The sequence below is a fragment of the Mycteria americana genome, chromosome 1 (genome assembly GCF_035582795.1).
Source record: "Mycteria americana isolate JAX WOST 10 ecotype Jacksonville Zoo and Gardens chromosome 1, USCA_MyAme_1.0, whole genome shotgun sequence".
Lineage (NCBI taxonomy): Eukaryota > Metazoa > Chordata > Aves > Ciconiiformes > Ciconiidae > Mycteria > Mycteria americana.
The window spans coordinates 210,923,520-210,951,424 of record NC_134365.1 but is presented as its reverse complement, the minus strand read 5'-3'; the positions used below and the strand labels follow the sequence as shown (position 1 = coordinate 210,951,424).

The 27,905-nt window shown below is 41.6% G+C and overlaps 2 protein-coding genes and 8 non-coding genes across 26 annotated transcripts; 1 reads left to right on the top strand and 9 right to left on the bottom strand.

The window, feature by feature from the left end:
* Positions 1–248: 248 nt before the first annotated feature.
* TAF1D (TATA-box binding protein associated factor, RNA polymerase I subunit D) lies at positions 249–15,461 on the bottom strand. Of its 15 annotated transcripts, none has more exons than XM_075491118.1 (18): positions 15,023–15,336; positions 14,853–14,924; positions 12,987–13,241; positions 12,438–12,915; positions 11,881–12,056; positions 10,217–10,271; positions 9,602–9,893; positions 7,881–7,949; positions 7,584–7,635; positions 6,843–6,994; positions 6,139–6,283; positions 5,751–5,798; positions 4,843–4,880; positions 4,201–4,273; positions 3,394–3,448; positions 2,362–2,436; positions 1,415–1,487; positions 249–688 (listed from the first exon to the last, which is right to left on the bottom strand). In XM_075491118.1, the coding sequence occupies exons 3-7, from the start codon at positions 13,226–13,228 to the stop codon at positions 9,804–9,806; spliced, it is 1,041 nt and encodes a 346-aa protein (XP_075347233.1). In that variant the 5' UTR covers positions 13,229–13,241; positions 14,853–14,924; positions 15,023–15,336; the 3' UTR covers positions 249–688; positions 1,415–1,487; positions 2,362–2,436; positions 3,394–3,448; positions 4,201–4,273; positions 4,843–4,880; positions 5,751–5,798; positions 6,139–6,283; positions 6,843–6,994; positions 7,584–7,635; positions 7,881–7,949; positions 9,602–9,803. The 15 variants fall into 15 exon arrangements, with proteins under 15 accessions (XP_075347233.1, XP_075347228.1, XP_075347224.1 ...); XM_075491113.1 differs by lacking the exon at positions 6,843–6,994 and adding an exon at positions 6,605–6,709; XM_075491109.1 differs by lacking the exons at positions 6,843–6,994; positions 15,023–15,336 and adding an exon at positions 15,412–15,461.
* On the bottom strand, positions 1,242–1,371 carry LOC142405087 (small nucleolar RNA SNORA25). The gene has a single exon (XR_012774062.1). It is a non-coding gene; the product is annotated as a small nucleolar RNA SNORA25 (small nucleolar RNA).
* Positions 2,559–2,695, bottom strand: LOC142405086 (small nucleolar RNA SNORA8). Its single transcript, XR_012774061.1, has one exon. It is a non-coding gene; the product is annotated as a small nucleolar RNA SNORA8 (small nucleolar RNA).
* On the bottom strand, positions 3,501–3,632 carry LOC142405090 (small nucleolar RNA SNORA18). The gene has a single exon (XR_012774065.1). It is a non-coding gene; the product is annotated as a small nucleolar RNA SNORA18 (small nucleolar RNA).
* On the bottom strand, positions 4,590–4,662 carry LOC142405084 (small nucleolar RNA Z40). The gene has a single exon (XR_012774059.1). It is a non-coding gene; the product is annotated as a small nucleolar RNA Z40 (small nucleolar RNA).
* LOC142405088 (small nucleolar RNA SNORA1) lies at positions 5,387–5,518 on the bottom strand. Its single transcript, XR_012774063.1, has one exon. It is a non-coding gene; the product is annotated as a small nucleolar RNA SNORA1 (small nucleolar RNA).
* On the bottom strand, positions 5,907–6,045 carry LOC142405085 (small nucleolar RNA SNORA8). Its single transcript, XR_012774060.1, has one exon. It is a non-coding gene; the product is annotated as a small nucleolar RNA SNORA8 (small nucleolar RNA).
* On the bottom strand, positions 6,392–6,518 carry LOC142405095 (small nucleolar RNA SNORA40). The gene has a single exon (XR_012774069.1). It is a non-coding gene; the product is annotated as a small nucleolar RNA SNORA40 (small nucleolar RNA).
* LOC142405101 (small nucleolar RNA SNORD5) lies at positions 7,765–7,836 on the bottom strand. The gene has a single exon (XR_012774075.1). It is a non-coding gene; the product is annotated as a small nucleolar RNA SNORD5 (small nucleolar RNA).
* A 68-nt stretch (positions 15,462–15,529) lies between the features above and the next one.
* On the top strand, positions 15,530–27,399 carry C1H11orf54 (chromosome 1 C11orf54 homolog). Of its 3 annotated transcripts, none has more exons than XM_075491125.1 (10): positions 15,530–15,635; positions 16,664–16,755; positions 18,411–18,534; positions 20,395–20,493; positions 21,304–21,377; positions 22,169–22,270; positions 23,246–23,422; positions 24,164–24,313; positions 24,904–25,020; positions 27,108–27,399. In XM_075491125.1, exons 3-10 carry the CDS (start codon positions 18,477–18,479, stop codon positions 27,279–27,281), a joined length of 951 nt encoding a protein of 316 aa, XP_075347240.1. In that variant the 5' UTR covers positions 15,530–15,635; positions 16,664–16,755; positions 18,411–18,476; the 3' UTR covers positions 27,282–27,399. The 3 variants fall into 3 exon arrangements, with proteins under 3 accessions (XP_075347240.1, XP_075347242.1, XP_075347241.1); XM_075491127.1 differs by lacking the exon at positions 15,530–15,635 and adding an exon at positions 15,652–15,851; XM_075491126.1 differs by lacking the exon at positions 15,530–15,635 and adding an exon at positions 16,061–16,206.
* The last annotated feature ends 506 nt before the right edge of the window (positions 27,400–27,905 follow it).

The window sequence follows — 27,905 nt, the reverse complement described above, 5'->3', positions numbered from 1 at the left end:
GGTGGAGGCTTTTGACAATGCAAAGATTAGAGCTACACTATGTATAGTCTCTCACCTTCACCCTTGTGGTTCTGCAAGGGCAGCTCAGGCTTACACATGAATATTCTTGCTCCTTTCTCATAATGATCAGAAGGGAAGAGACCCAAGACTACACTTTGCTACCAGCAAGCCACAGGGGATCAGCCACCATGATTTACTCAGCCCCTCTTTCTTTGCTTACAGTATAGCAACAGGAAAAAAACCCAGGCTGCAGCTTTCACCCATCAGTTTTATTTGCATGCTGTGACATTCTGTACAGAATAAATACCTCTCCAGAGCTTTAGCACAGTGGAGTCCAGTGACAGGGAAGTGAGGGAAACCAAGTGATAACAGCTTCTTCCAGTCAAATTACAACATAGGTACCTGCTTGGTGTTGCAGAAGAGCTAGCTAAGCACCCATCCTATGCTTTGCCACCACAGCTCCCAGGAGGACAAAAGACAACTGGAAGGGGTAAGGGCAAAGGCTTCCTCTGCCTCTGAACTGGGTTCCAAATAACATGCACTACTTTCAATTTACACAGCAGCAAGGGAAGTTAGAATGAATGTTTAATTCTAAATTACTGCAATAAACACTCTAGCTCAGGTTCCTTCTCTATTTGGAAGAGCTGTGCAGTTCCTTGCAGCAGACTTGGAACAACATCACCAGGACCTGAGAGAGGAAAAGTATCTATTAGCACTTTTACTCAAAAGAAAAGCCACTTGAACTGCCATTTGAACTCCACCATCTTCCTCTAGTCTGAAGCAATTTAATTTTAGGACATGCTGCTGGTATAAAAGCAGTAATGCAGGTACCACATGCATATACCCCTTACTCAGCTGTTGAGGGGCAAAAGCATGATTTCCAATGCCATTTCCCCAGGCATCATAATGTTCTGCTTCCTGTAACTACTCACAGTGCCCATCACATTCCCACCTGCACTTCCTCCCTCACCTAGCTGTTCCAGGATTATCCACTCAAGACTTCCACACAGCTCTAGAAATATGTATCACACTGCCAAGGGAGAAGGAAGCAGAATTTCAGTTACAAGTCTGCTCATGCCACAACTGTGTCAACCTGTTGTTCTCCAACTTCACATGTGCAAAAGTCAGCTGGTTTCAGAATGAAACTGAGCAGCCTCTTCCCTACATTAGCATCTCAAAAAGCACTGAGGGTAGTAGATATAAACATCCTTTTTCACTCAAAGAAGCCTCACTACATAAGGCATATCTCCTCATAAATAGACCATAGCACACACCAAGTGTCCACGGCATCCTGCAGAGGATTTCAATATGTGGTCACCGCGTTAAGAGCTGCTGGTTTTCCAGCCATGCAAACCCTCTTTGAAGTGACCGTGAATTTCTTTTTAGTACCAGCAATTTTGCTGAGCACTCTTACCTTCAGACTCGCTTTGGTGGCACTCAGGCAGTGTTTTTCACCCCTCAGAGATGCAGTGACTTGGTCACAGACACTGTGGGTTAAAGTCAGATTTGGTTAGTGCCAGTGAAGAGTTACAACAAACTGAAGTTGGATGTAAATTGCATGGAGTGGGCTTTTGTCTCCCCTATGTGCTTCCACGTGCACAACCACCATCCTCTTAACAGCAGCTTCTGGAGTCCAAGTCACAAAGGTTCTAACTAGAACTTTTGTTCCTCTGTAGCTTAAGTGTTAGAGGTGCCCAAGGATGCAGCCACATACCTACTCCTCAGCAGGAACTTGCTTTCATCTTAACAGCAGAAGGGAGCAACTGTCTCACCCACAACTAAAGCTTTATTCCCAGCAGACTTGGTGCCATTTAAGACTTAGTGGCAATTCAAGAGTCTGATGGACTTGCTTTACGGTCATGTCCACGCCTTACTAGGAACAGCAACATCCTAGCAGCCTTGGTAATGACCAGGTACTCTCCTCCTCTCACTGCTGTTACCAACTTAAATCTGGGACTTAAACCAATATTCCAGTTGCCTGTCCTTTCTTGTTAAGGACCCATTCAATCATGCCAATATGTAAGCCAAGTTGTGTACCAACAGGCCTAAAAATCTGTTAAAAGCTCCAAGTACAGACAAATTCCTCACAACCAATAGCAGTCTCTGCTTCAGAAACTAGCACTGCAAATTGCTGCATAACTCTGTGACATCCATTTAAAGTATATATACACACAGACAAGTAACTTGCAGATAAGCAACCTGCCCAGATACTGCCAAAAGCTGGGGTGATCACTGCCTAGTCATTTCTACACTTCTCTATAACAGTTTGCTGGGGTTTTAATGTTCTAGAGTCATACCAACTTAACACAACCTGTAAAGTAGCACAAAACCATCTGAACTGACAAGTAGCTCAGTGCTTACCTGTCAAACATGTTATCTTCCACAGCCAATCCTTTTAACACAGCAAAATTCACATTCTTCTGTATCTAAAAGCACCTGTTTAAAAAAAAAAAAAGGCAGCTGAATGCACTTGCCAAGTTCCAGAGGCCAGTATCCAGTTCTCACACTGGAACATGAAAATAGAAAGCAAGTACACTTAAATCCCTGAAGAGGACAAAGACTGTATCAGCAAAAATACCAGGTTTAAGACACAGCAGAATGAAAACCAACGATGCCAAATGCTGAACTCCTCTAGCACTGTTTTTTGAACATCCCATCAGGAGAATGCTGCTGGGTGCAGATACCATACAGTGCAAGAGCTGCAGTAGTTCCTCATCCACAACTGCTCGTTTTAAGATTCAAGCTTTTTGTATGCACCAGTTAGTGTCTAGTGATAAGCTAAACTGATGTACTCTTCATTTCACAAAAACTGCCATGCAACTAAGAGGGAAAACAGACTCCATGAATTCCACCTAATAGGAACAGCAGCTTCAGAATTCTTTTAAGTTTTTTGATATTCCTACCATGAAGGATTTATACTTCTTCCAGAATATTTTGCTTGTTTTACTTTAAACTCTGCATTCTACAGAACAGAAGCCAGGAATTTTAATGGTATAGTAGTAAACTGGCTGAGCTGCTCACAGATTAACTCTTTGAACTCAGAAACTTACAGGCATGAAACCCAATATTGCTGCTCAGTACAAAACTATCAAGCATCTACTTGACACAGAACAACAATGCAGCACGTTTATGAAGTCACTTCAAGCTCAGAGAGACACCAGTGCTGTCTCTTCTTACCTACAGCCACCAAAACAAGAAATAAAGAATCACTCCTTTGTGATCAAAGGGGGAATAGGTTGTTTAAAGCCATCCAGAAAACTCAAACCACAAGAAGTAATGTTGGAAGTCAGGTACCTACACAAAAACCTGGCTGAAAAGTAAGTTCAGCCCATGTAATCCAATATGTTGGTTACACCTGAAGTCTCAAAACACACCACACCTTTCAAATCTTACCAAGCTTTTCCACTTGAATCACTTCATCATTTGTATCAAAAGTGTAAGTCAGTACCTAAAGGAGAACATAATGCATTATTATGGTTCCTAGGATGCTACATTAAGATCATTGTCTTGCAGTTTTATCCCACAGAGCTAACAGGTAGTTCAATGGGTAAAGCGAAACCACAAGTTTATTCTGTGAGGCATTTCCAACGACACGAACCTACAGAGGAGATCCTATCGGGATAGACCTCACCATTTCTGATACTATAAATTAACACAATAGATAAAAATCAAGCAGACTGGAAAGGCATCTCATACAGATCCTACCAAGTGTCTTTTTAACTTGTTTCAAGACATTTAGAGGAAGGAGGAAGGCTAATGTTACACTAACATTTGGGGAAGATAAAGTAACTCCTTCATATTAGCAAGAATTTTAACATTAAAAGTTATGTTACCTGAAAGGCAAACAAGAAAAGGAATTAACTACAAAACTGTACTCAAACAGAATCTTCCCTATAACTTTCCTGCTAAGTGTTAACTTACTTTTAGAAGTAAAACTATCAGTTTAAGCAGTTAAGCTGACTACCTGCTTTTTGACTGAGAAATTTGTATGAGTGTTCTTTGGACAAATCAAAAGTTAAAATAAATTCTTCATTTAACAGACAGTGAATACTACATGAAAACACAGTAACTTAGTGTTGAAATGAGTCCCTGAAACCCTCCACAAGTCAGTAAGCTTGATCTGATGTAGACTACCAGCCACTAAAAACCGGAGCCCTTCAACCATTAAGGAATATGCAGAACCTCAGATGTCATACTAACCTAGAAGGGGCTTCAGATTTCTGTGAAATGGCATCCTGTATTTCTTCTCTCATTTTCTCCCATTACATACCACCTGAAAAGGCAACAGAAGGTTACAGACCAACATGTATGTGCACACAAACCAGCAGAACCTAGAGCAGTACTTAGTACTTAAATGATTTCTAATCACCACAGGCATTTCTGACAGCCTCTCTCCCTGGAATCACACTTAAAGCCACTATAATGTCTGAATGTTATCCTATTTAATTTGACAGCTCTTCTTAATTTTCTGTTTATTTTAAAAAGCAAGTCACACAGTCATGATCTTTGCTCACTGACACAAAACACTGCTGTTAAATACTCAGAACAGATGCCCAAAATAAAGTGACATGAAAAGGACGCTCATGTAGATTTGTTCAGAAAGGCTATTCTCACTCATGCTCTTCAGAGCAGTTGAACATTTTGCCAATCATCACAACAATTTCCTCACAGCATTCTCAAGTTTGGGGGAAGATAAGCTCTTTACATTTCCTAAAGCAACACTGCATCTTCTCAGTAAGAAAAACAGCAATATAGCCAGCTCGCCAGTTAAAGACAGATAGCTAACCTGCAACAGGCAAGGGTTAAAAAAACAAAAACAACCAATCTGTCACACTAACTTACCAAGACATTAGTTCAGACTGGACTATCCTGTGGACTTCCTAAAAAGAAATAAATTGTTGCATTTGAGTAATAGTTCCAAGTTTCTTCAGTATTTTAGTAATTTACAAAGACTTAGGTACTTTTATACTCAATATGAAGCAGGCATACTGTAGTCCAGTTATGCTAATGCCAAAACAAAGCATTTCTTTCAAAAATCAGAGCCATGGCCCAGTCCATCACACAACTATCAACAAAATCTGTCTGCAATTTAAGAAACTGGAGCACTGTGGCACAGACGATACAACTAAGGGAGTTACCTAACAGCCAGCTGGTACTGTGATGTAAAGAAAACACATATGACATACCATTAAGCTTACAAGTATGCTCTATATGCTCTATTAAACCATCTACAAGAATGCAGCACTGCATGTATTTCCTCTACCTGCTAATTCTACTTCCTTTAGTAGGCAGGATGCAGAATTCAAAAACATCAAAACAAGCTAATCCTTGGGATTTTACAGAGCTGCATTTTGGATCATGTTTGTGTAACTGTCCCACTAAGTAAACCTGTTACAGGTCTCATTGTCACCACTGCAATTAATTTTACAGTGAGGAAAGCATAACCTGTTACTCTTCTAGCCCCGTTTTTCAATTCAGACACACAGTGAGTTGTGTCTATCTGCTGAATAACAAGGCATAACAATTAACTCTTCACAACGTCTGTAGAGTAGCTTCTGGTTTTGAAGCCTAGCCATCTAACTTTAAAAAAACATGTCACTAGCTGCTGCCTTCTGGCACCTGGAGTTGTGTTTCAAAATAAAATATTGCTTCTTTGTAAAAAGGCAACCAAAAAGCTAAGACTTGAGTTTTTATGATCCTCATCCAACTACCCCCACCTAGGAAAAAACAACTATTTCCTCAATACTTACCCTTAAGTAGAAGCTCCCCACTGTGTTCCAGACATCACAGGAATGCCCCTTTAAGAAATATTTTGGAACAAGGTCATTGATTTAACTATACTTTTACCCCATAACAGTTCTTCAATGTTGTATTTGACAAGCTTCCCAATAAGAAACTTTCCATCTACTTGTTTCAACAGAAATACCAAGTTTAACCAGCACATCTGCATGAAAACCAACGATGCCAGCTGCTGAAATACTGTAGCACTGCTTTTTGAACACCCCATCAGGAAGATACTGCTGGGTGCAGATACCATCCAGTGCACAAAATTAGACTGATTACTTGCTGTGGGAACAGTACTTGTCTGAAGAAATACAATACTCTTATGCTGAAGTGCAGCAGAAACATAAAACTTACTTCTTTCACTAACACGTTCTAGAAAAGTCCACTGAAGTAATAGATTTGTACATCAGAAGGCCAGCGAACAGCCATAAGAATTCAAGCACTCCAAAAAAGTTACAACTGCTCACTGCTGCAGCACTGATGTGTTCATCTGCCAAGTCTGGAAAGAAATAGATATAACTGAACTACACCTCTGCAAATTTGGAACACAACTCATGCCCTAGATCCATCAGTATTTGAATGAACTGCTGTTTGAATACATGCAAATACTGTCCCTTCATATAAGTAACACAACTAATATGTTCATCAGCTGTGGGTTGCAAAAGAAGGGTTTTTTCTAAGCACTAGGTTCCAGGTTTTTGTCTACAGCAACAGACAAAAACTGAACACGTGCTGGAACAGACTGAATGTATCAGCTTTCATTTTTCCACTATTTTTGAAACAGCATTTGAAACTATTTCTCAGTTTACTACATACTTACCATTAGTAACGTCACCTTCCATTACTGTGGTGTAATGGAGTAATGGTCACCTTCCATTACTGTGTATTCTATTTCTACAGACAGGTGCAGTTTGAACTAAGGTAACTGTAGCAAGAAATTCAGTATCAGATATGCTGTCATAAGAACAATTTACACTGTGTCAAACTGATATGTTATCTAGTCCAGTACCCCTACTATAGCAATGACCAAATAAGATGCTCTGTTCCTGTCCTCTTACTTAAGTATGTTCTTGTAAGGTTTCATTACTTGCCCAGCTTCAGCTCAGGCCTTCCCATGTTAAAGATGTTTTCCTGTCCAGTAATCTTACATGGCGTTTTCTTCCATGCTATTTCCTAGACTGTCCTGAAGCCATGCAAACTTGGTAACATCCTACAGTAAAAATTTTCACAGCTTTAGTAATACATACGTGCAAGACTACCAGCTTCTTTCTGCTGTCCTCCCTGTTCTTGCATGGGACATGCATTAAGATGAAATTTTACCACAGGGAAGCAATCAGAAGCTGCAGCTGTACAATACATGCCTGTACAGAAAGTGTGGGTGGGGCACCACCAGACTAAGTGTACAGTAGTTCTCCAACATCTTCAGCAGAGAAGATCCCAGGTAGTGTCCAAACCAAATCAGACAGACTAAGTTGCCCTGCAGCATTCAACATCAGGTGAAACCAAAGTATTTCTGTATGTAACTTCTAACAAAAACTGCATTTAATATACAGGTATTGAAGAACTCAAAAGTTTTAGTTTTCATTCAAGCAGAGGCTACAGGCTCTAATTTTGGTCAGACTGATAAAAGAGAAGTTGCACTGAACTCAGTACCTTGGAAGCTTCACACAGAAGCTGCACAGCTATGAAACACTTGTGTAGTTCAAGTATGAATACATTATACTGTTTTTCCAAAACATTTTGTGAAGCAAAAAAGCTACCTGAAGAAAATAGGAACTGCAAACCAAGTAACAGCTTACCTTGTGCATCAAGAAAATTGATCAGTATTTCATCTTCCAAAAAGAACATAAACTAGAAGAAAAAAGTGATAAGAACTATCAGATATGGTCAAATAAGTGAAGATTCCTAAAGACAAAAGTTAGGTTTCAGCAAGCAATTAATAGTTGTAATAAGCTTGATTTTCATGTGTATTTATCCAGTTCTAATCAGAATTGAAATTTAGTTCATTTCTGAGTCACTCAGCAGTTGAACAGAAAAATTCATCACATGAACTGCAGAATGAGCGAGACTCCGCATACCACCTCGCTATGCCTTACCAAGCAAGCACCCCACTCCTAGATCCAGGATGAGTCTTTCAAGCCATAGAGTATTTCTCAGGTAGATGCCTAAAAGAGTTACATTTAGCCATTAATTTTGGACCAATATTAAATGTGATCTTCAACTAATGAAGAGTAATTTTTGCAGTCTCACTCCCTTAGAGCTACCAAGTTGCAACTGGGAAACCCCAAACTTCCTTTAGAAAGATTTGGGAAAGATTTAGATTTAGAAAGATTTAGGAAGATTTGGGACCTTAATTCAAGAATATAGGGAATGCAACTTGACCTGCTCTCATTATACATAGCACCTATTGTCAATCTCAGATTGTCAATTACATTTTGAAGGAAATTACAGAATCACAGAATCATATAGGTTGGAAAAGACCTTTAAGATCATCGAGTCCAACCATAAACCTAACACTGCCAAAAACCACCACTACACCATGTCTCTAAGTACCTCATCCAAACGTCCTTTAAATACCTCCAGGGATGGCGACTCAACCACTTCCCTGGGCAGCCTGTTCCAATGCTTGATAACCCTCTCGGTGAAGAAAAATTTCCTAATATCCAGTCTAAACCTCCCCTGGCGCAACTTGAGGCCATTTCCTCTTGTCCTATCAAATTAAACCAGTAGATCTTGAGTCTCTTTCTGAAAACATCCCTGTTCAGCACAGATTGCTTTTACCTGCTGAACAGCTGTTAGTTTGTTGCTGACAGATTTGATTATTTGAGCAAGGCAGATCACCCTTCAGTTATTTACATCTTATTGATCCACAGGTAAACTCTCCAAGCAGTTTTTTATTTCTACCACTACCAAGACAGCCTTGTCATCTAGGAGTTAGCAACATTCAGAGCATTTCTAAACATTCACTAGTCATGCTTCCAACTGTCTTAAACACCTTTGAGAAAGGTATTTACAATTGGGACAATGCTTGTTAAGAACTGTCATTATAAAGAGCTTTCATCTTCTGCTTAGTCGTGTTCACATCAGACCCCATTCTGGACAGAGGAGGGCAAGAGGGGAAAAGGAATCTTTTATCTAAGATTCACTATGCTGCTACAGTTATTTTTAAGATAACTTGTAACTTTAGATTATCATATTAGATTCAGGAGCAAAGAATTAGTTTTCGGAAAAGTTATTCTGCATGGAACAGACAACCTCAATCATGCAAACTGATTTTATCATCATTCAAATGCATGAACCATATTTTGCAGTAGACTTTTGTCTAAGTTGACTAACCACTTTTACATTTTTACTGTAGGCAAAGATATGCATTAAGCTTCAATTCTGTCTTCAACCCTTACTCAGCTTTCAAAGTATTTCAAAGCACAACCTACATTTCCTTAAGATACAGAAAAATAATCACTCAAGTACCACTCACAAGAGTCAGCTATGAAAGAAAGGGGTCCAATTTGCCCTTTGTAACATGAGCATGTATATGTATGTATGCAAATGCATACACTTTCTATACTGTGCTGCTGCCATGTTACAGTATTTGGAACTTGTTTTCCTATTTTTAATTACATAAAGTCTATAATCAATTGGTTAACATCCAAGAAGTCAAGTTACAGAAGCTAGCATTTCAGCAAGATTATCAGCCACTGAATCAACGATATTATACACCTGATACAGGACAGCACAGAAGACACTTAAAGGCTTAGCAAAAATACAGATTATACTTGTTTTGTAACTGTCTCGGACAGAAGCCCAATATACTCACCTTTATCCAAATCTGACTAGGTTGCTCAGTTGATAGCTCACAACATTGACTTCAGACTAGTGTTTTAAATGAAGCAGGCCATGGAAAAGGTATCTGGAGAGTGAACACTGCCACCTCATTTCTTAGTTTTCTGTTCACTGAGGTGATCCTTACAGAAGCCCAGCGTTCTCAGCAGCACAGTCTTCCTCCTCCTCTAGTTCGATCACTTCACAGCCGATTTTGCACATTCCATTTCTGGCTTTGATTTTTTCTTACTGGGAATTTTGCTGCTTATAATGAATGCACTGTTCTCCTAAGAAAATGAAAGACAGAAGTATTCACAAGTCTAGTTTTGAGATACTTAAAAGGTAAGATTTTGGTAGCAACTTTGCAAACTTTAAGAACTCTTCAGAAAACTCTGGAATTCCTGTACATTCCAGCATTATTTCAAAGAGGAGAGTGTGGACTCTCAAAACAACTTCCTTCTGCATTACAGATCCAGATTCACAGGTATCACACAGTTCACTCTGGATCTAAGCTCAAGAATTTAGTAGTTCAAACATTAACTACTAATTCTTTAACCTCAGGAGAGAAAGAAGGTTAGAGAGTTTCACAAGTTAAGGAATATTTACTCACCACTACTCTGGCATCAAGGTCTTCTTGATTATCAGAATTCAAGCTGTCATCATCACTGAAATATAAAAATTCAAATCAAGCTCTGTACTTTTACAGTAGCCTAAAACGTGTGAACTATTTTCCTACCACAACCCCTGGTTTCTCTTCATGTGTATGGAAGTGCTACAGCTTGCAGGTGTAAGATAATACTACTTTACATGAGGTTGTTTTCAAATGATAGTTTCTAACAGCAGAATTACATCCTAACTAGCAACACTGGCAGAACACAAGCAGTGCTTAGCAGCAGAACAAAGGTTTAGTAGTAGACATCAACAGTAATACTGAGATATTTAGGATTACATTGGCAAACAGGCTAGAAAGTCAGCAAGTTAGAAAATAAGCAGAATACAACCAAGAAAGTAAGAGGACAGGCCTCAGCTAACAAGAGTACACACCTGTCTTCCTGATACTACAACTAAGAAATATCTCCATACTGCCATGAAACACAAATATGAAATTCAATTCCCCTATTGTCCACACACAGGTTTTTCTCTTAAGAGATAAAGAACTCCCCAAAAAGAGATGAAGCCATTTTAGTACTACAGTTTCAACAAGTGTCACAGGGAGGACTGGTTCCAAAACCTAGAAAATCTTCTAGTACTCATTTTTATATAAAGAATTGAGTGTCTGGATGAGCTGGCTTGCATTTATTCTACAGAACTTTGTTTCTTCTGCTCTTTTGTAAGAGGGCAAACTAATTATTGTTACTCATTTTACAGGCTCACCCTAATACTTCAACTCACATAAATTAGCAGTTTAAGTGATTACTGAAGTGAACAGTAGCTGAAAGACAGCTTTGTATCTTTACACTGTCTTTTAGGCTTTCTAGTTTTAAGGCGCTGAGTAAATTTACCACATTAAGTATTCTTGCTGATTTACTGATCCCTTTATTGCAAGTTAACTGTTTGACCATAAAGAAAGACCTAAAGATGATACTTCAATTTACTTAATAAAGTAAAAAGGAAAATAAAAAATGTCCTTTAGTCTTTGCCATAAAAACACTCCATTTCTTCATTTGGGATAACTATAGAGGAAATAATTTCAGGAAATATGTTTAAAAAAAGTTTCTACCATGTCATTTTAATGAGACCGTACAAATCGCCACTTAAAACAATGATCGGTCTTTAGATCAAAAATACCTCATTCTATGAGAAATTCCAAGTCACATTTACAAGCACAGAATCCCAACTGGCTGAGTGTTTTGTTCCCAAAATAAACAATGCTTTCATAAGCAGATATTCACATCTAATTACCCAATGTTGAGATAGGCTAAAAGGACAGCATAGGAACTGAACTTGGTATACCTACAACTGTCACAAAATCGCATGCTACTACAAGCAACTGTACTACCTCCTGAATTCCTCAACCATCACAGCAGCCGATTGTACTGGTCTGGCTGGGATGGAGTTCACTTTCTTCAGAGCAGCCTGTATGGTGCTGTTTTGGATTTGTGACTAAAGCAGTGTTGACGCCCTCCCCACTCCAGCAAACAGGCTGGGGCTAACCAAGAGCTGGAGGGCTGGGGTGGGGTGTCATGCATCTACCTATATACACACCAACTTAGATTTTAGTTAAGAACAAAAAAGCAAGTTGTATACCACCTAAAAAAATAAAGACAAACTTACTTCACCTCCTGGATAGGGGAAATTGGGCCTTCATCATCTAAGTATTTGTGTTTACGTACTGCCAGACATTCTCTTTCTAAGTCTTCACTAGCCTGAAGAGCTTTTAAAGCCTTTTTGAGATGTTCTTCATATTTAAGCACTTCAATGTACTGGAAATATCCCTTTGCAGCTGCTTGCTACAGAAAAACACATCAGGTGAGATCTTAAATATCACTATAAAGCAAAGAAAAAGTATTTCTATTATCAACTGAATTGTAATATTAAATTGACACATGTATTCTGTGTTTGTCTTAAAGGCATTAAACAGACAACACCAAGTGTCCTGTTTAACAAAAATAAACACAGATTTGTTACATTGTAGCACACCTGGCAGAAGCACAACATACCCAATTTAAATTCACTATTTTTAGACTAAATACAAGAATAAGACATTATCTTATTAATATAGAATTACGATAATTAATATTCTATTAATATAGAATTAAATAAGCATTATCTTATTAATATAGAATTAATATAGAATAAGAATATGACATCCCACAAAACAGAGGACTCACCTCATAGCCAAGAACCATCTTTAAGGGAATGTGTTTCTTCCCATAATGTTTTTCAACAAAAGGAAATTGAAAACCTCTATCTAGAAGTCTTCTCTTCTGCTCTTGTGGTGAGGCTGTCAGTGGTGGCCGCCCCGTGCGCATCTGTGTGCTCTGATACTTTTTCTTCTTCTTCCCCGAGCCACCCTTGTATCTGCGGTGCGCAGCAGCCTTAAACTTCTTTCCTCTGAAGTGATAGGCAAAAATGGCTTTCAAATTGAGTTTTGACTTCTGCTTTTTGGAAGTTTCCGATGATTTCACTGGACTTTGAGAAGACAGAGAAGAATCTGAACTTTCATTATCAGGCACTCCTGCAACAGATTCTGCTTGTTGCCTTGAAGGTAGAGATCTCTTTTTTTGCTTTGAAGGTGCAACAGAGCGCTTAGGATGGTATTCACTGCCACTAGCAGCAGAGAGATTGCTGAAGAAGAAACAATATTTACTTTCAAAATAATGTATAATTTTATGATGTATCATACAGGTTCTGTACATGAACTAGAAATAAAAACTCACATTTCTGAATCACTGCTGTCCAGGAAAACCTCAGCTGAAGCAGCTGATGATTTACATATATTGTTAAGCTCATCTGAAGATTCCTCAGGAGCAGCATTCTTCTGTCTTGAACATGAACACTCCATCCATGCATTTGTTTCACATAAATGTACCTTATACGGTTCTTTCTGCTGACTGCATATTAGCTCTTGGGCATCAGGGTAATCAGAGCCAGAAGCCCGGGATTCATCTGTATCAGTCATGTTTCAGTTTGCCCTAAAAATCAATGAGAATTAAAGAAATTATATGTTAATCAGGTAACAAGCCTTCCACCACTCCACCTAATAGGGTAAACTTAGACAAACAATCTGTGAGCAAACTTCAGCATAGATTTTCCCATGAACCACGAGCAAACATGTTAACCTTCAGAGGAACAGTTAAGTTGCAGCCACTTATCTCAAGATATTCATAGCATAATTTAGGTCAGAAGGGATTTTTACAGCTCTTTTGGTCCAACTCCCACTCAAAGCAAGACTAACTTCAGAGTTGCATCAGATTCTTCAGAAACTTGTAGAGATGAGTTCTGAATGTTTTAACCCTCTCCCTACTAGGAATACATTTTCCCTTAAATAAGCACACATACACATAGCCAACAGCTTCTTATACTTGTAAAGATATTGCAGTTTTAAGTCATACACAAATACTCACTTCACTGTGGTTTACAACCTTTTTAAACTAATCTAAGACAGTGTCACCATCAGAAGTAATGCCATCTTCCCTCTGTTCTTTTGCTAGCTACACAACACCTAAAGCCTCCTGCTCCAACAATCTACCAACCCTTTGTTCACTGGTTATTAATCGACATGGAGACTAACCCCACAAACAAAATGCTAATTTTCAGTTTGAATCTGCGAGACAACCCAATCCACCCCTTCAGCTGCCCGAGTCTTATACAAAAGGGACTGAAACACCCAGCAGAGGAACTTGTCCTTCCTATGCAATAGCCTCGAATTATTCTACCTGCTTGTTAGTCATTTACTAGCACTGTAGATCTGTAACTCTGTAATTTTACATGCTTTTTACAACTGCACAAACCCATCATCATACCCATTAGTATTTCAAATGTTGTTACACACAATTTAGCATCTGAAGACACTACAGCAGAACTCATCTAACATCCTCAGATAACCTGCTATTGTCTGGATAACAGTTTCATGTTTCAGAGTACAGATTACTGCACAGATTCAGAAAGAAGGCTTCCCAAAAGCATGGGAAGACAAAGGTATGCAACAGCAAATTGAGAAGTCTGAAAATACAGTAGATACATATAGAATACCAGTAAACAATAAGAATAGCAGGCCAGAACAAATGGCTGTAGAACATAAACAACCATGACTGTTAACAAAATATTAAGTTCCATTTCTTCTCTAACCCATAGAGCTACAGTGACCTCAAAGTTATTCTCAGAGCAAAGAAAATAAAAATATCACAAATGTGCTGCGGCCATATATCAGTGATTTTTCAAGCAGTCTACATTTAGACGACTTTTTGCATCATCTAACTGTTCACAGCAGCTGCATTTTTCAAAATGAAAATATTTCATTCCAAAACTGCATTAAATGCAGACTTAGAAGTACACTAGACCTTAACTCACCCTAATGCACTTAAAATAGCAGCACAGGGGCCCAATCTGCCCTTCGCTGTGAAGAAAGGTGATTTTTGACAGCAACCTGCACCTACGGCCTGGACGAACTGCAGGCACACCACCAACATCGGTTCACGCAAAGCCTGACAAACAGAACACCCGGCAACAGAACAGCCTAACATCAAAGCAGGAACACATGCGATAACGGCACTCCAACTACACAGGCTGTGGCTGGTACTTACAGTTCGCAGCTCAGCATCATTCACCGCCTCTACTGCAGCTCTATTCTGAACAGCTGGCACACCACATAGATCCTTTAGGGAAGAAAAACAACCAACATGTAACCGGCTGACTATTTCACACTAACTTCTCTCCTACCAAAAGAGCTATCGCTTACTTCGCCAACATTTACCTCAGGTTTAACAGCCCTAGACACACCGCTCGCCCCCCCTCGCCGAGCTCGGCTACCAGCAGCGCGCTGGGGCCGGCGCCACAGCAGACATTTTGTACGTAGGCGCCCACCCAGTTACCACAGGCCGGGGACACCCTACCGGCACCGCTCCCGAGGAGGCCCTCACCAACGGCCGCCACACAGCCCGCTCCCGGGACAACCCCCGCCAGGGCAGGCCAGGCCGGCCCGCCAGCCTGCCCCGGGCCCTTCCCCGCAGACGGGCTCCTCGGCGGAGGCGCTAGGCGAGCGGGCACGACCCGATACCGCCGCGACTCTTCCCCCCTCACCCGGACCCCTCGCTCCGCCGCCCCAGCGCTGCGGATGGCGGCGGATGCCAAGCGCGCCCTCACCCCACTGCCCTCGCCTCCCGCGCGGCCGCCACAAAGGGCACGAAATGGCCGCCCGAGAGCTTAAATAGCGCCGGGCGCTCGCGAGAGGCGCGCGGGCTGACGGGAGGGAGGGAAAGGCCCGCGGTCCGGCGCCGCCATGCTGGGGGTGGCGGGGCGGGCGGTCCCCGGGACCAGCCCGCGGCGGGGGCGGGTAGTGCCGCCGCGCAGCCCGGACGGCGGGGCAGGTACGTGCGGTCAGGCGCTAGTGGCGGCCGGGTGCGGGGCCAGGGCTTTTGCAGGCCAGCGTCGGCCAGCGCTTTTGCAGGCACGGGCAGTGTGGGGTGGCTCCCGGCTGCCTCCCCCTTCAGCCGTTCCCCGCCTCGCCCGGAGGGTCCGGGCTCCCCTTCAGGGCGCAGTTCCCGCGCTTCCCGTGAGATTCCGAGGAGCTGCTCGTTGTACCGGTCGGCTTCCCGTTACTGCTGTCCTGCCTTTCCTTCCCTCTGCCGCCCAGTCTCCCCCGAGCTGGCGGCTCCAGCCTGAATAATCCCCTCTTTCCTCTCGCAGCCACGCCAAGTGCAGGGTCAGCTTTAGTGTTTCTTCGCTCCAGCGCTCTTTCCTGCCTTTGACTGCCTGGATGTTCTCCCTAAGGACCCCACCCTCGCCTGGCCCGCCTGTTCTTGCCCTGCCATCACCCATCCCTTCCCCAATCCCAGCCGCTCAAGCAGATGCCTCTGCTGTCTTGCAGCCTTCCTCTGCCACGGACGGGATCTCCTCGCCTCGCCCCGGTTGAGGAATACAACCTCTGCGGATGCATCTGTAGATGTTTTGCTCTTCTTGGTGTCATCGCTAAAATTCTCTTCTCTCACTGACTGCCGTCTTCAGTTTTTCCCAGATATTTCTTTTTCTCCCCCACTTTGACTCATCTCTAGCCTGCCTATAACCTCTGCTTTCTGGCTTCTACCCTCTAAACTCGTTTTAATTCAGGTTTTGATACTAGACAACCCCCCCTACCCCATTAATATAATGGTTCCCAGTTCATCTGCATTCTCCTGGCCCTTGACTACTTTCTGATGTTTTCTTCCTCTTCAAAAAGATAGACTTTCAAAGTCTTTTTAGGTGCTTGTTCTCTCTATTCTTGTTGCACCACCTCAGACTAATAAGCTTATCGTCCCTTTAGTATTTGTGTTCTTTCTTTGAAAGCCTTCTGTAGTAATTCAATGTCACTCTGCCCCTCTGTGATGGATCTTAATTGTCTGTTGTTGTCTCCTTTCAGGTTCTCCCTCTCCCACACCACACAAACTCCCCTGTGAATGTTCTCCTTGCGGTGGTGACTCACAGATCTACTTCTCTTTTGTGTCCGTCTGGGTAAGGACTACTGTCTAGCAATCAAATCGGGTTTATTATGGTACCTTGAGCTTTTCCCACAGTCTTTCCCTCCTTTCTTGATTGAGCTGACTACTGTCCTTTAAACAGCAGGTGATGGTCTAGGTGTTATATTTGAGCCTACTTATTTGAACTGTGTCAAAGTCTTGCCTCTACCTTTTGCACAACAGCAGTTCTAGCCTGTCTTCTCAGTCTGTTTCAGGACTTTTTCAACTGGTGTCTTGAGTGCTGGCACAGCTTCCTTCTGGACATGGCAAAAGGTTCTTGAGGGGATGAGGATCATCTAAAACAGTGCTGCCAAAGCCATCTTCTCACCTTCTTTCTCTAATTACTCCCTTTCTTGTGTTCAGTGCACACTTAAAGTCTTGGGGTATGATTCACTCCATCTGACAGTAGGCTTCTACTCTACCAGAGGCACCAAATCCAGCCTCTTACTTTCTCCTCCACAGCCAGAGAAGGGAGGGAGCCACCTGTGGAGATGGGTAAGGCCAACTAAGATGAAAATGACTATACACAGGTAGCCGTCTTCTCCCTTTCTCTACTGCTTGCTACAGCAGTAATTTGGGGTGGCAGAACATTGAGCTCCAAGACTTCAGTTACGTGAGCACTATGATCTCCCAACTCTTTTTATTTCTTTTTTCTGCTGAGTTTTTTCCTTTATGCAGATTTAAGAGGCTGATGGTATAAGGACAGTTACAATTTTTGACAATCATAAAAGCTAGGATTTTTCTAAAATAGAAGCTAAAAGTATACATAAACAGCTAGCTCACATCATGGTCCTTCCTAACAAAAGCTCTGTCAGGTCTGGGATTGTAATTAGGTTTTTGGCTTTTTCCTCTAAGGCCTGAGATCTGGATAAGTGGGACCCATTGTCTTTTTCTGCTGTGTGCAGCAAGCATGTGCCTAAGGAGTTAATGATTGCTGTGCTGATTTATAGGTAGTGTATAATCAGCTGTTTCTGCCCTGAGCCAGTGGTTTGCCCTAGTAGCTGACTTTGCTGTTGCAAGGCTGACTGAAATATAGTTAATTTGTAAAGGGGTTCTTAAACTTATGTTCAAACAAAACTTGTTACAGGCTTTGTACCTGTACAGACCCTGATACTGCAGAACTTGCTGCTGCTGTTTTCTATTTTGCTGCTAGCCTGTTCCCCTCTGGAAGGGGAAACACATGCCCAGAATCAACTGGAGACCATGTCACAGCTGAGGTTGAAAGTCCACCATAGCCAATGCTGGAAAAGTAAACATTAAGGGAGGGAAGACCTGAGGAGGCAGCTGATGTGCTCAGAAACGCCCAGTTTTCTTTCAAAAAGAAATTATGACTCCAGGCTTATAAAGGCCAGATAAATCTCCTGACCTGTCCCTTGAACTGGATTCAGCGTAGGATGTGTTTTGCCTACAGCCAGTTGTAAGCTTGACGACTAGCATATGTAATGCTCTGAGCCAGCTATAGTGCTGACAGACACATCTTCTTCCAAAGCGCTTAAGAAAATTAACATTAATATTGAAGCTGTTAGTCTTTCCTTTGATGGGAGAACTACAATTCTACTGTTGTCTATGTATTCTTGAGTGAAATTGAAAAATAAGTAACATATTGAAAATGACCTGTTTTAATCATTAAACTATTATCCTTGTTGACAGATCACTCACTCTTACAGCGTGGTATATTGTAATTTCTTACCTGAAGAAATCAGCACCACTTAGGAAATGGCCAAAGTTGAAAGGTTTGCTTTTCACGTTCCAAGTCTGGAGGAGCTTGCTGGGGGTAAGTCATGCAGCATGTAATTTTTTACAAACTTATAGTGTACTCTTCAAACTTATCTTAAAGCTCTTATTAAAACCTTTCTACAGCTAGTACATGCAGAATGTTCCTGCTCTTAGCACACTGAGTGTAAAGAAAAGCACTATATTTCTATATGCTATTATTTCCTTAAAGCAAACAGTGACTCCTCCCTCAAACCCCAATGATATTTAAGCACACAAACAGGCTCTCAAACCCTTTAAAACTGTCTGCTGCATCTGCAGACTTGCGCATGGGTTGTGAAAGTTTGACAATAACAGACCGAACTTACTTATACATATGAGATCATCTGTCCTCCTCTACCCTCTAGTATTTCTTTCTTTTTCAGGACTACTCAAAACACAGCTAAGTGTTTTGAGCAAGTATGCAGTATAGCATGGCAGGTGCTCTTGCTTGAACCTAGAGACTCCTCTTTTGGTGATTGCCTTAGAACCAGGCTGCAGGAAACATTTTATTTAGTTTGTTTCTTTCCAAAGCCTTCACAAAATGGGCTCAAGATAACAGAATGGTTGAGGTTGGAAGGGACCTGTGGAGATGATTTGGTCCAACCCACCTGCTCATGAGCTTCTTTCCTTGCCCTAGTAGAGAGGCATTATTCCTTCTGGCAGTCTGTCTCCTGCAGCAGATGTATTAAAGGTTTTTTTTCTTTCAGAGAGGTCCTCAAGTTCAGTCTGCCACTCTCCCAAATCTGTGTCAGTTTGACATTTCCATGCTTTGAGAAAGTGTGGTCCCAGCAGTACCCCAGGTGGTTCTCAGTGCTTTTCTCACCCAGTAGCTATCAGGCTGGGGCAATAGGCCAGGGCTGCTATAGACCTGTGGGCTCTGCAGAGAACAGCACGTACTTGCAGCAGAACAGCTTAAAACAGTAGCAGAAAAAATGAGTCACAAACCAGAATTTTCCTTTTTTCCCCCTGGTCTGTCCTGAGGACCTCCTGTAAGATATGAATTTTGTTGCTGTTCAGCTCTTGAGTATAATTTGAGGAGTGCCCTTTTATTGCCCTTTTCCACTTACCAGATGGTACTGAGATGTATTTAGAAACCTGCCAAGTACCTTCTGCTGACCCTTGTGGTCAACAGTGCACTTGTCTAAGTCAGAATCCTCCCTGTTGTTTGAGTGACTTTGCAGGTTCTGAGCCTGAAAACATTGATATGAAGCAAAACCAAAAGTTTCGATTTGGGCCTGTCAGCCCCATTATCATCAGCACCATTCATTATCTGTCTTGTACTGACAGTGGCACTTGCCAGAAAATCTCCACATGAACGTAAACGTGACAGGCAATATCCTGTGACAGCAGAAGTTTCCAGACAGCAGAGACAGTTTGAGATTATAACCAAGCTATTGCAAACAGTCTAGTTAATATATTTAAAGAACTGATTGTCACTTTAGCTAAAACTTACTTCCTCCTTTGCTCTCGCATGATATTTAACCGTGATCATAATCATCTGCTCTTGTGAAGCAAACCCACTGCTAAATGTGGTTTAAGTTTACCCGTGTTACTTCACATTGTGCTGCTCCTAGTGCTACTAGGAACAGTCAGTTATTGTATTTCAATTAAAAAGTTTTAAAAATTCTTAAAATGAATTAACGTGGTAGCTAACAATTATCTGAACAAGCTTTTGCTCTTCTCTGAAGCTCTGACTCAGGAAACAAGTGCCTACAGACAGTAGCATTTAAATCAATAGAGTTACTTAGGGTAAGCATAAGTCCTTTAATGTAGCTTGCTGAAATAAAGCCTAAACAGATATATTTATTGTTGTTAGTAACTTGTCAAACTCTTGGTAATTTTTCATTGTCAATAACTTTGCCATTATTCTTTATTATAGTTTTGCAGAAAGGGCTTAAGGAAAACTTTGCTGATGCTCAAGCCTCTGTTGTAGACTGTCCTGATCTGACTCAGGAACCCTTCAACTTTCCTGCTAAAGGTAACCTAGCATTCCTGTCTTCCACTAAGGCTTCTCCAGTTCTTTCTACCTGATCCCACTTGGTTTGGATCTTCTAAAGATGTTGGGAGAACTTAAATTGTTTTTCAGGTAAAGAATATGCATGAGAGGAAAGCTACATTTTATTCCTGGATTTGCTTCCTAGTTGATGTATGAACAAGGACAAGTCATTACCAAGTACTTGTCATCATTTTTTTCTTAACCTAAACTCCTGCCATTCATGTATATCGGTGAAGTGAAACTGTCTTATTCTGAGCGGGATTCATTTTCTTTGACATTAGCTGTCTGGAAGACAGACATGTCATCTGTGCTACTCATCTGAGTTCCCTCTGTCATCAATGTAGTGAAAGAAACACCTCCAGAAGGTGATTCATCCCTTCTTAAAATACATGTCCAAATAAGTGGGATGAATTGTCCTGAGCCTTGGGCATCCAGCTTTGCTGAAGTTTTGCAAGTGGAGTCCCAGTGGGTGTATCCACTGTGTGGTGAGGGCATCTTACTGGAGAACTGGCAAATGGCAGTTGTTGCCCACTGTAATATTTTTTTGTGCTTAGAGAATGTTAACTTTACAACAGGTTGCCTAGCATTAAATCCTACTGTGAATCATTTTAGGGCTTACTGTCCTTGGACTTCTTAATAGTGCAACACTTTATCTAAGCATGCTACGGAAATAGTGTTCTCAAAGGGTGTTAGAAGTTGGAGGAACCAGTTCTCTGGTGGGTTAGACTGCATGCTCCTTTAAGATTATTAGGAAAAAGTATTTTACCAAGCTAACTGGCTGTATTCTTCCAGGAATCTGTGGAAAGCCTAGAATAGCAGATGTGGGAGGTGTTCCTTACCTCATACCTGTTGTACACAAAGAAAAAGTGAGTTTTTCCTTGAGCTATGGGGTTTGATACATTTGTCAAAAGAAAAGCAATATCTTGTTGAAATATAAACAAAACTAAGGACTAACGGATACTATAAGATTCCACTTGTGAAAGAGGCTTGCTTTTCCGTGTTTTATGAGATTGATTCTGACGTGTGTTAAACATAGACTATGTCAGGAAATCTTACACATTGTAGCAAAAATAGCATATCATGGTTGATGGTTCATCTTCTCCTGCCCTCAAATACAAGATAGTTTTGGAAACATACCATCTGTGACTGGAGCCATGGAAGGAACTACTAAACAAGGGGCTTGTCTGCATGTTTATATATGGCTTGCTGCATGCCTGTGATTTCAAGTCACAGCCACGCTTCTTTGTAAAAACTGGCTGTATTTGCATTTTCAGGCCAACATTGGATTCACGTTACTGTCCTTTTCCAAGAATATCATGCCTCCTTTCTGACACCTCACCCCATCTGTCTCTATATGATATTCCCTTCCATTTTTTAGTTTACAGAAGTACAAATTTCAATAAGAACAATAATTCAGTTCTTGGGTAAAATGGCAGGGGAACATACAAGCAGACTCTACCTTTCAGAAAACAAATGGACTTGTACCCAATTTGTTACTACCAAATGTTGTGTTGTTCAGAAACTGTGTTCAACCTAATTATCAAAAATACTAATGAGGGCGTTGTGAATTAAATGCATCCAGAGGTTACAGTGAACAGAATGACAATTCTGGATCAGAGCACCACACCAAAATCAAAGGATTGTTTCTCTTTCACAGGTTTACGATCTAAATATGGTTGCAAAAGACATAGAGCTGCCTGGAGCTTTCATTCTTGGAGCTGGAGCTGCTTCATCTAAGATTCTTGGAGTAAATGCTGAGGTCAGTAAGTAAGCGTGATGGTTCTCAATGAATTAATGGAAGTATCATAATAGTATAGCAGTATCATGCTGGGTATTTCCCATTTACAACAAAACATTTAATAAACACCATTCATGCCAAAAGCACATAAAACACATTAGAAAGAATTCAGATGAGGTCCATCCACAGAGGTGCATACTGTTGAGATAATAAAGATTAATTTTTAACTTGTAATTCTCCGGGAAGCATGTGATTGCTTTGAAGGGTGCAAGAAACATGATTTTTTGAAACTGATTGACAAAGACCTTACCAGAGGTTTGAATGACAAGATTTAGAAATGCTTGTCAAAGTTACTGGTAAATGTCTTTGAAATACTCCCTGTCTTTTGCCCTCTGAGATGGCTTTGTTCTACCATTGTAAATTTTAAAGATGCCACATACAAAATGATCACCAGCAGGAGAGGCGGGAGATGAAAAACTACTGCCTGTGGAGGCTTTGGTTAGTCAGAGTCTTTTCAAGCATAAACCTCTGGTCTTGCTGTCTCCTTTTGATGCATTTATTGGCAGATGAGATAGTCCATCTCAGCATTAATCTGGGCCACTATAATAGTGGTTGTTACTGTGCACTGAGAAAGTATTACATAGAATTCCAATACTTGCATGCAGGCCTCAGATCTCAATGGTTAAGAGTTTTTTTCCTTCTTTTTTTCCCTTCTTTTTTTTCAACATTAGCATTCATTTTCACATAACATTAAATTTAACTTTCCAGAAAAAGTAAAACTGTTTCCCAGAGTTTTCAATTACATTACAATATTAGTACATTTTTCTTACCAGTACAGACCTCATCCTGAGAGACAGAGCTGTCTGACGAAGGGGATTATTTCTTGGGATCATGGTCCAAAGCTTAAATTGCATTTATGAGTTCTGTTCATTTGACTGACTCTTACTCTTTTCTTACTGACTTACTTGACTTGTTCTTACATGTTCTTTTTCTCAGCTTATTCCTATTGTTCAAACTAAGAGTGAAAAAAAGCCTGCTGTAAATGGGAGCTACATTGCTCAGATAAATCCTGCAGATAAAGGGTGCCTGCTTGAGAAATACAGCAGTAAATATACTGACTGTGAGTTTGGGCTGTTGGCCAACCTTTATGCCAGTGAGGGCCAACCTGGTAAGGTACGTACTTGGATCAAAGGTGACTTTGCTTCTAGAGCTTTGTGGCTGAAGGGAAACTCATGTTTCAATGTTCTCCTATCAGTTTTCTGTGATAATAGTAAAGTAGTAATTCCATGAAAGAAATATCCAAACATAAAGAACTGATGCCTGTAAACAAGGGGAAGAATTGGTGGAGACAGAGAGGCATATGAATATTTAGGGATAAATATTAGTTTACTAAAACTTTTCCATCAAAAATCATCCATACAAATCCAGTCCAAACTAGCAGCGATTTAAGGTAATGGTTGTACAAGGTACTTGTGTAAATCAGCTCTGGGCACTTGTCTGTTTTTTTTGTAGAAGTGCTTCCCCCAACACAGCTAGCACAAAGAGGTGTTGGCAGAGCAGTCACAAACCTGACTACTGGAAACTGAGCAGTCTTCTCCGTTTCCAAGAGTTTATAACAGAGTGGAAGCCAGCTGGTGGACAGAAAGGGGTTGCTTATATCATTGTCTCATGTATGAGTAAACAGCTTGCTGCCCAGCACCCTTCACAGGCAAAGCTAGCGTTGAACAGGAAGTCAGGAAAGACAGTTGGTCAGGTACTGGAAGGATGCAAGTAGAGCAGCACTTGCAGGGAAACTCACATTTTCAAAAAGTAATCTTGGGTTAGAAGCTGGGGAGAATTTCAGAGCAGCTTCCACAGACCTTTGCAGACTGTTGCAGCAGGAGATAGCAGTGACAAATTAACTTTATTCTCCAGGTCATTGAAGTGAAAGCCAATGGAAGAACTGGGGAACTTAACTTTGTGTCTTGTCTGAGACAAATTTTAGAGAAACACTATGGAGAAAAGCCAGTTGGGATGGGTGGTACATTTATCATTCAGAAGGGGAAAGCAAAGATTCACATTATGGTAAGTTGTTCTCGATTCATATAACTTTCTTCATCCTTCTGAAAACAGAAGTATAAATCGGGGTGTAACATCTCAGTGCCTTGACTTTGTTTTGTATTTTTAAATGTATGCATAAACTGTTAGGATAAGCAGTGTATTAACGTAAGGAGCTGACGTTACAAAACTGACATTACAAAACTAGTGATGCTATATTACTTGGGCTTAATACCGTCATCTTTTCTTTTGAAATCCATAGGCAGCTAAAGAACTGTAGAGCTGTTGTAAAATGAATTGAAATGAAATATGTGAACTGAGATGACACTTATAAGAAGCAATAGACTTTTTAGAAATAACTGAGCTTCTAAAATATACCAGGAGGACAATCCTTACTTCAGTAGTTCTCCCACTACCTGTGCAATGAAAGAAGCAATATTCTGGGCACTTCTATTTCTGGCAGAAACACCGTAATGGGCACTGGTCAGCTGCTTTTAGGCAAGAAGGAATGTGAACAGAATAGTGGGGAGGGGAAAAGTGAAGGAAAGTTGCTAGAGAAAAAGTATCTTGGTACAAGTGTCTTCCTTTCACTTATAAAGCTTTTACTTTCGCTGTAGCCTCCAGAATTTTCTGCCTGTCCTCTGAATACCGATGAGGATGTGAATAACTGGCTCAAATTCTTTGAAATGAAGGCTCCGCTGATTTGTCAGCCAGTAATAGTTTCCAGAGATCCAGTGAGTCTCTTTCTCATTTCTAAGTGTAAACTGAGACTTGTAATGAATTTTGTCTTGGATGTGATTTTCCTTTTAAGAACAGGAGTGTGTATATATTGTGTTAAACTCTTCCAGAGGTGTTGTAATGAAATAGAAGGTTCTCATTTCTGTCACTGGTTTGAAGTGAGGCTAGGTCAGTCTGTTCTGAAACCTAGTGGCTGTTCATAGTGGATTGAACTTAATGGTTCAGTTCCAATTGCAAGTGCACAAGTGTTTCCGTCCCAAACCCAACAGCATAGTTTGTATTCACTGCTGGCCACACCAGGAGAAATGTCAAGAGCATGGAATCTTGTTCAGCTGTGTGTTCATGTAGTTCACTTTCATAAAAACTGTCTCTACTAATGCTGTGTTGAAATATGTGAAGCGTGTGTCTCATAATTGCCGATGCAAATCAAAGTCTGCAAAGCCTCATGCTGGAAAGTTATCTAGCATCTTTCACAAGCACTAAATTCAACAGCAAACAATTCAGGATAAAAACAATCTGGTTTCAAAAGCCATTAAGATGTTCATCATTAGGAAGACTATTTATTTAAAAGAAACCAGGAAACCATAGATGAAAATGACTATTTTATAAATAACAATGCAGTCATAAGTAATATAAAAAACATTTTTTTTCCAGAGTTAAATGAGACATGCTGTAGGCTTGGATATGTTCAAGGGTGTGACTTTATTGTGTCATTATGTGGCAACCTTTGGCCTAAGGCTAAATTGTGTGCATCTTCCCAGAATCAGCTGATGAGTACTTTGAAAACAGCCATCAAGAGCTGCTCCATTTAGAACCAATGCAACTTGTGTAGTGGATGCAGCAGGGTTACTCCCATCTCTATCCCCTGCAAGCTCAACAGCACTCGGCTAAGCCTATGGTTTTGGAAATGTTTGAGTATCGCTACAGAGACAGCAGTAGAAGATGGCATTCAAATGCCATAGCATTACTCATCAGTATCCTCTTACAGCATAGAAAACCAACCGTATCCTGGGCTGCATCAAAAGAAGTGTGGCCAGCAGGTCAAGGGAGGTGATTCTCCCCCTCGTGAGACCCCACCTGAAGTGCTGCATCCAGCTCTGGGGCCCCAAGAAGGTTATGGACCTGTTGGAGCGGGTCCAGAGGAGGGCCATGAAAGTAATCAGAGGGCTGGAACACCTCTCCTGTGAGGAAAGGCTGAGAGAGTTGGGGTTGTTCAGCCTGGAGAAGAGAAGGCTCCGGGGAGACCTTACTGTGGTCTTTCAATACTTCAAGAGGGCTTATAAGAAAGATGGAGAGAGACTTTTTACCAGGGCCTGTAGTGACAGAAGGGGCAATGGTTTTAAACTGAAAGAGGGTAGATTTAGATTGGACATAAGGAAGAAATTTTTTACGATGAGGGTGGTGAGATGCTGGAACAGGTTGCCCAGAGAAGCTGTGGATGCCCCATCATTGGAAGTGTTCAGGGTCAGGTTGGACAGGGCTTTGAGCAACCTGATCAAGTAGAAGATGTCCCTGCCCATGGCATGGGCGTTGGACTAGATGATTTTTAAAGGTTCCTTCCAACCCAAACCATTCTATGATTCTATGATATATAGAACTGGTGGGGGTGATCTCACAGTTTAGTATGCTAGTTGTTACTTTATTCGCTATTCTTCCCATTTCCATCTAAGCTGGCTCTCAGAATTGGAGTAGAGATTGTCCCTTTATCGCATGGGTCTGTGGCATTCAGTGCAAAGGGGTTCTCATTTCCAGTAGGGGTTCCTTGGTGTGACTGCTTTATTTAATCCCAATGGAAAGAAAGGGGAAAAAAAAAAAAAGGAAATCTCTGGGAGACTGAGACCAAAAGTTGGGGGCTGTCAGGGTTTCTAAATTCTTTTCTCTTTGCTGTCCTATGGTAAAGCCTTGTACAGCTCCTCTTCTTTTGTCTTATTAGTTTCACAAGCATCTTGCAAGTTTTCACTGCTTAATGGTTGGAGCGGGCTCTGAGATGCGTGGAAATACGCAGTGCAAAGGAGAGACTATCCCAGGACTTTTAACCACAGTTCACATGAGCGCGTATTCACGGGCCTTTCTCTGGTGACAGGGCTTTGACCTGCGCGTGGAGCACACCCACTGTTTCAGCCACCACGGGGAAGGAGGGCACTACCACCAGGACACCAGCCCTGACAGCGTGCAGTACCTGGGCTACCTCCTGCCCGCCGAGCTGCTCTTCCGCATCGACAGGCCCCCGGAGACGCACCTCGTCGGGAGAGACTGAAACAGGGAGGCTCTGGTCAAGGCGTAGCAATGGGATCTTCTAAAACACAAATGCCGATTTTTGTAACGCTTTTCATTATGTACATTTATCAGAGTCACGAATAAATACGAGAGCAGTAACCTGCCGACGTCTTCGTTTTGTTAAAGCGAGGCATTCGGAGCGTACGTGTAATTGAAATTGTTATGACTGAATCCAAATGGTAATTTCACTGCGGCATTACTAATTGTGGGGGGGTTTGCTATTTGGCTGAGCTTCCTGCGTGGTCATAGCTGATGGCAGGGAACCAGAAGTGAATTTATGTTTAGAACGGGCAATTGAACCAACTTCTGGTCAAAAATAACGCTGTAAAAGAAAACTGCAGCACCTCAGAGCTGCCTGCCCGCCTCTGAGGAGTAAGCCCGGCCGGGCTTTGCCTGCGACGTACGAGGGAGAAGGAAAGCGGCCCGGTATTGTACTCGGCCGTGGAAGTGGCTCGCAGCAGCAACGCCCAGCGCCCCGCGGGGCCGCCGTCCCCCGCCACCGGCCCCTCAGGCCCCACCGCGGCTCAGGGCGGCCGCGGCTCACGGGCCGGCCCCGCCCCCTCCCGAGCGCCCTCCGGAAACAGCCGAGCCCGCCCGGCGCTGG

Excerpts from the sequence above, each read along its gene's own strand:
- TAF1D (XM_075491109.1), bottom strand. The coding sequence starts at position 13,228 with ATGACTGATACAGATGAATCCCGGGCTTCTGGCTCTGATTACCCTGAT. Across the intron at positions 12,916-12,986 it reads GACAGCAGTGATTCAGAAAT|TAAATATTGTTTCTTCTTCA; the intron begins GTGAGTTTTTAT and ends TTATTTTGAAAG. Across the intron at positions 12,057-12,437 it reads AGATGGTTCTTGGCTATGAG|CAAGCAGCTGCAAAGGGATA; the intron begins GTGAGTCCTCTG and ends GTTTTTCTGTAG.
- C1H11orf54 (XM_075491125.1), top strand. The coding sequence starts at position 18,477 with ATGGCCAAAGTTGAAAGGTTTGCTTTTCACGTTCCAAGTCTGGAGGAG. Across the intron at positions 18,535-20,394 it reads TCTGGAGGAGCTTGCTGGGG|TTTTGCAGAAAGGGCTTAAG; the intron begins GTAAGTCATGCA and ends TCTTTATTATAG. Across the intron at positions 23,423-24,163 it reads GTGAGGGCCAACCTGGTAAG|GTCATTGAAGTGAAAGCCAA; the intron begins GTACGTACTTGG and ends TTTATTCTCCAG.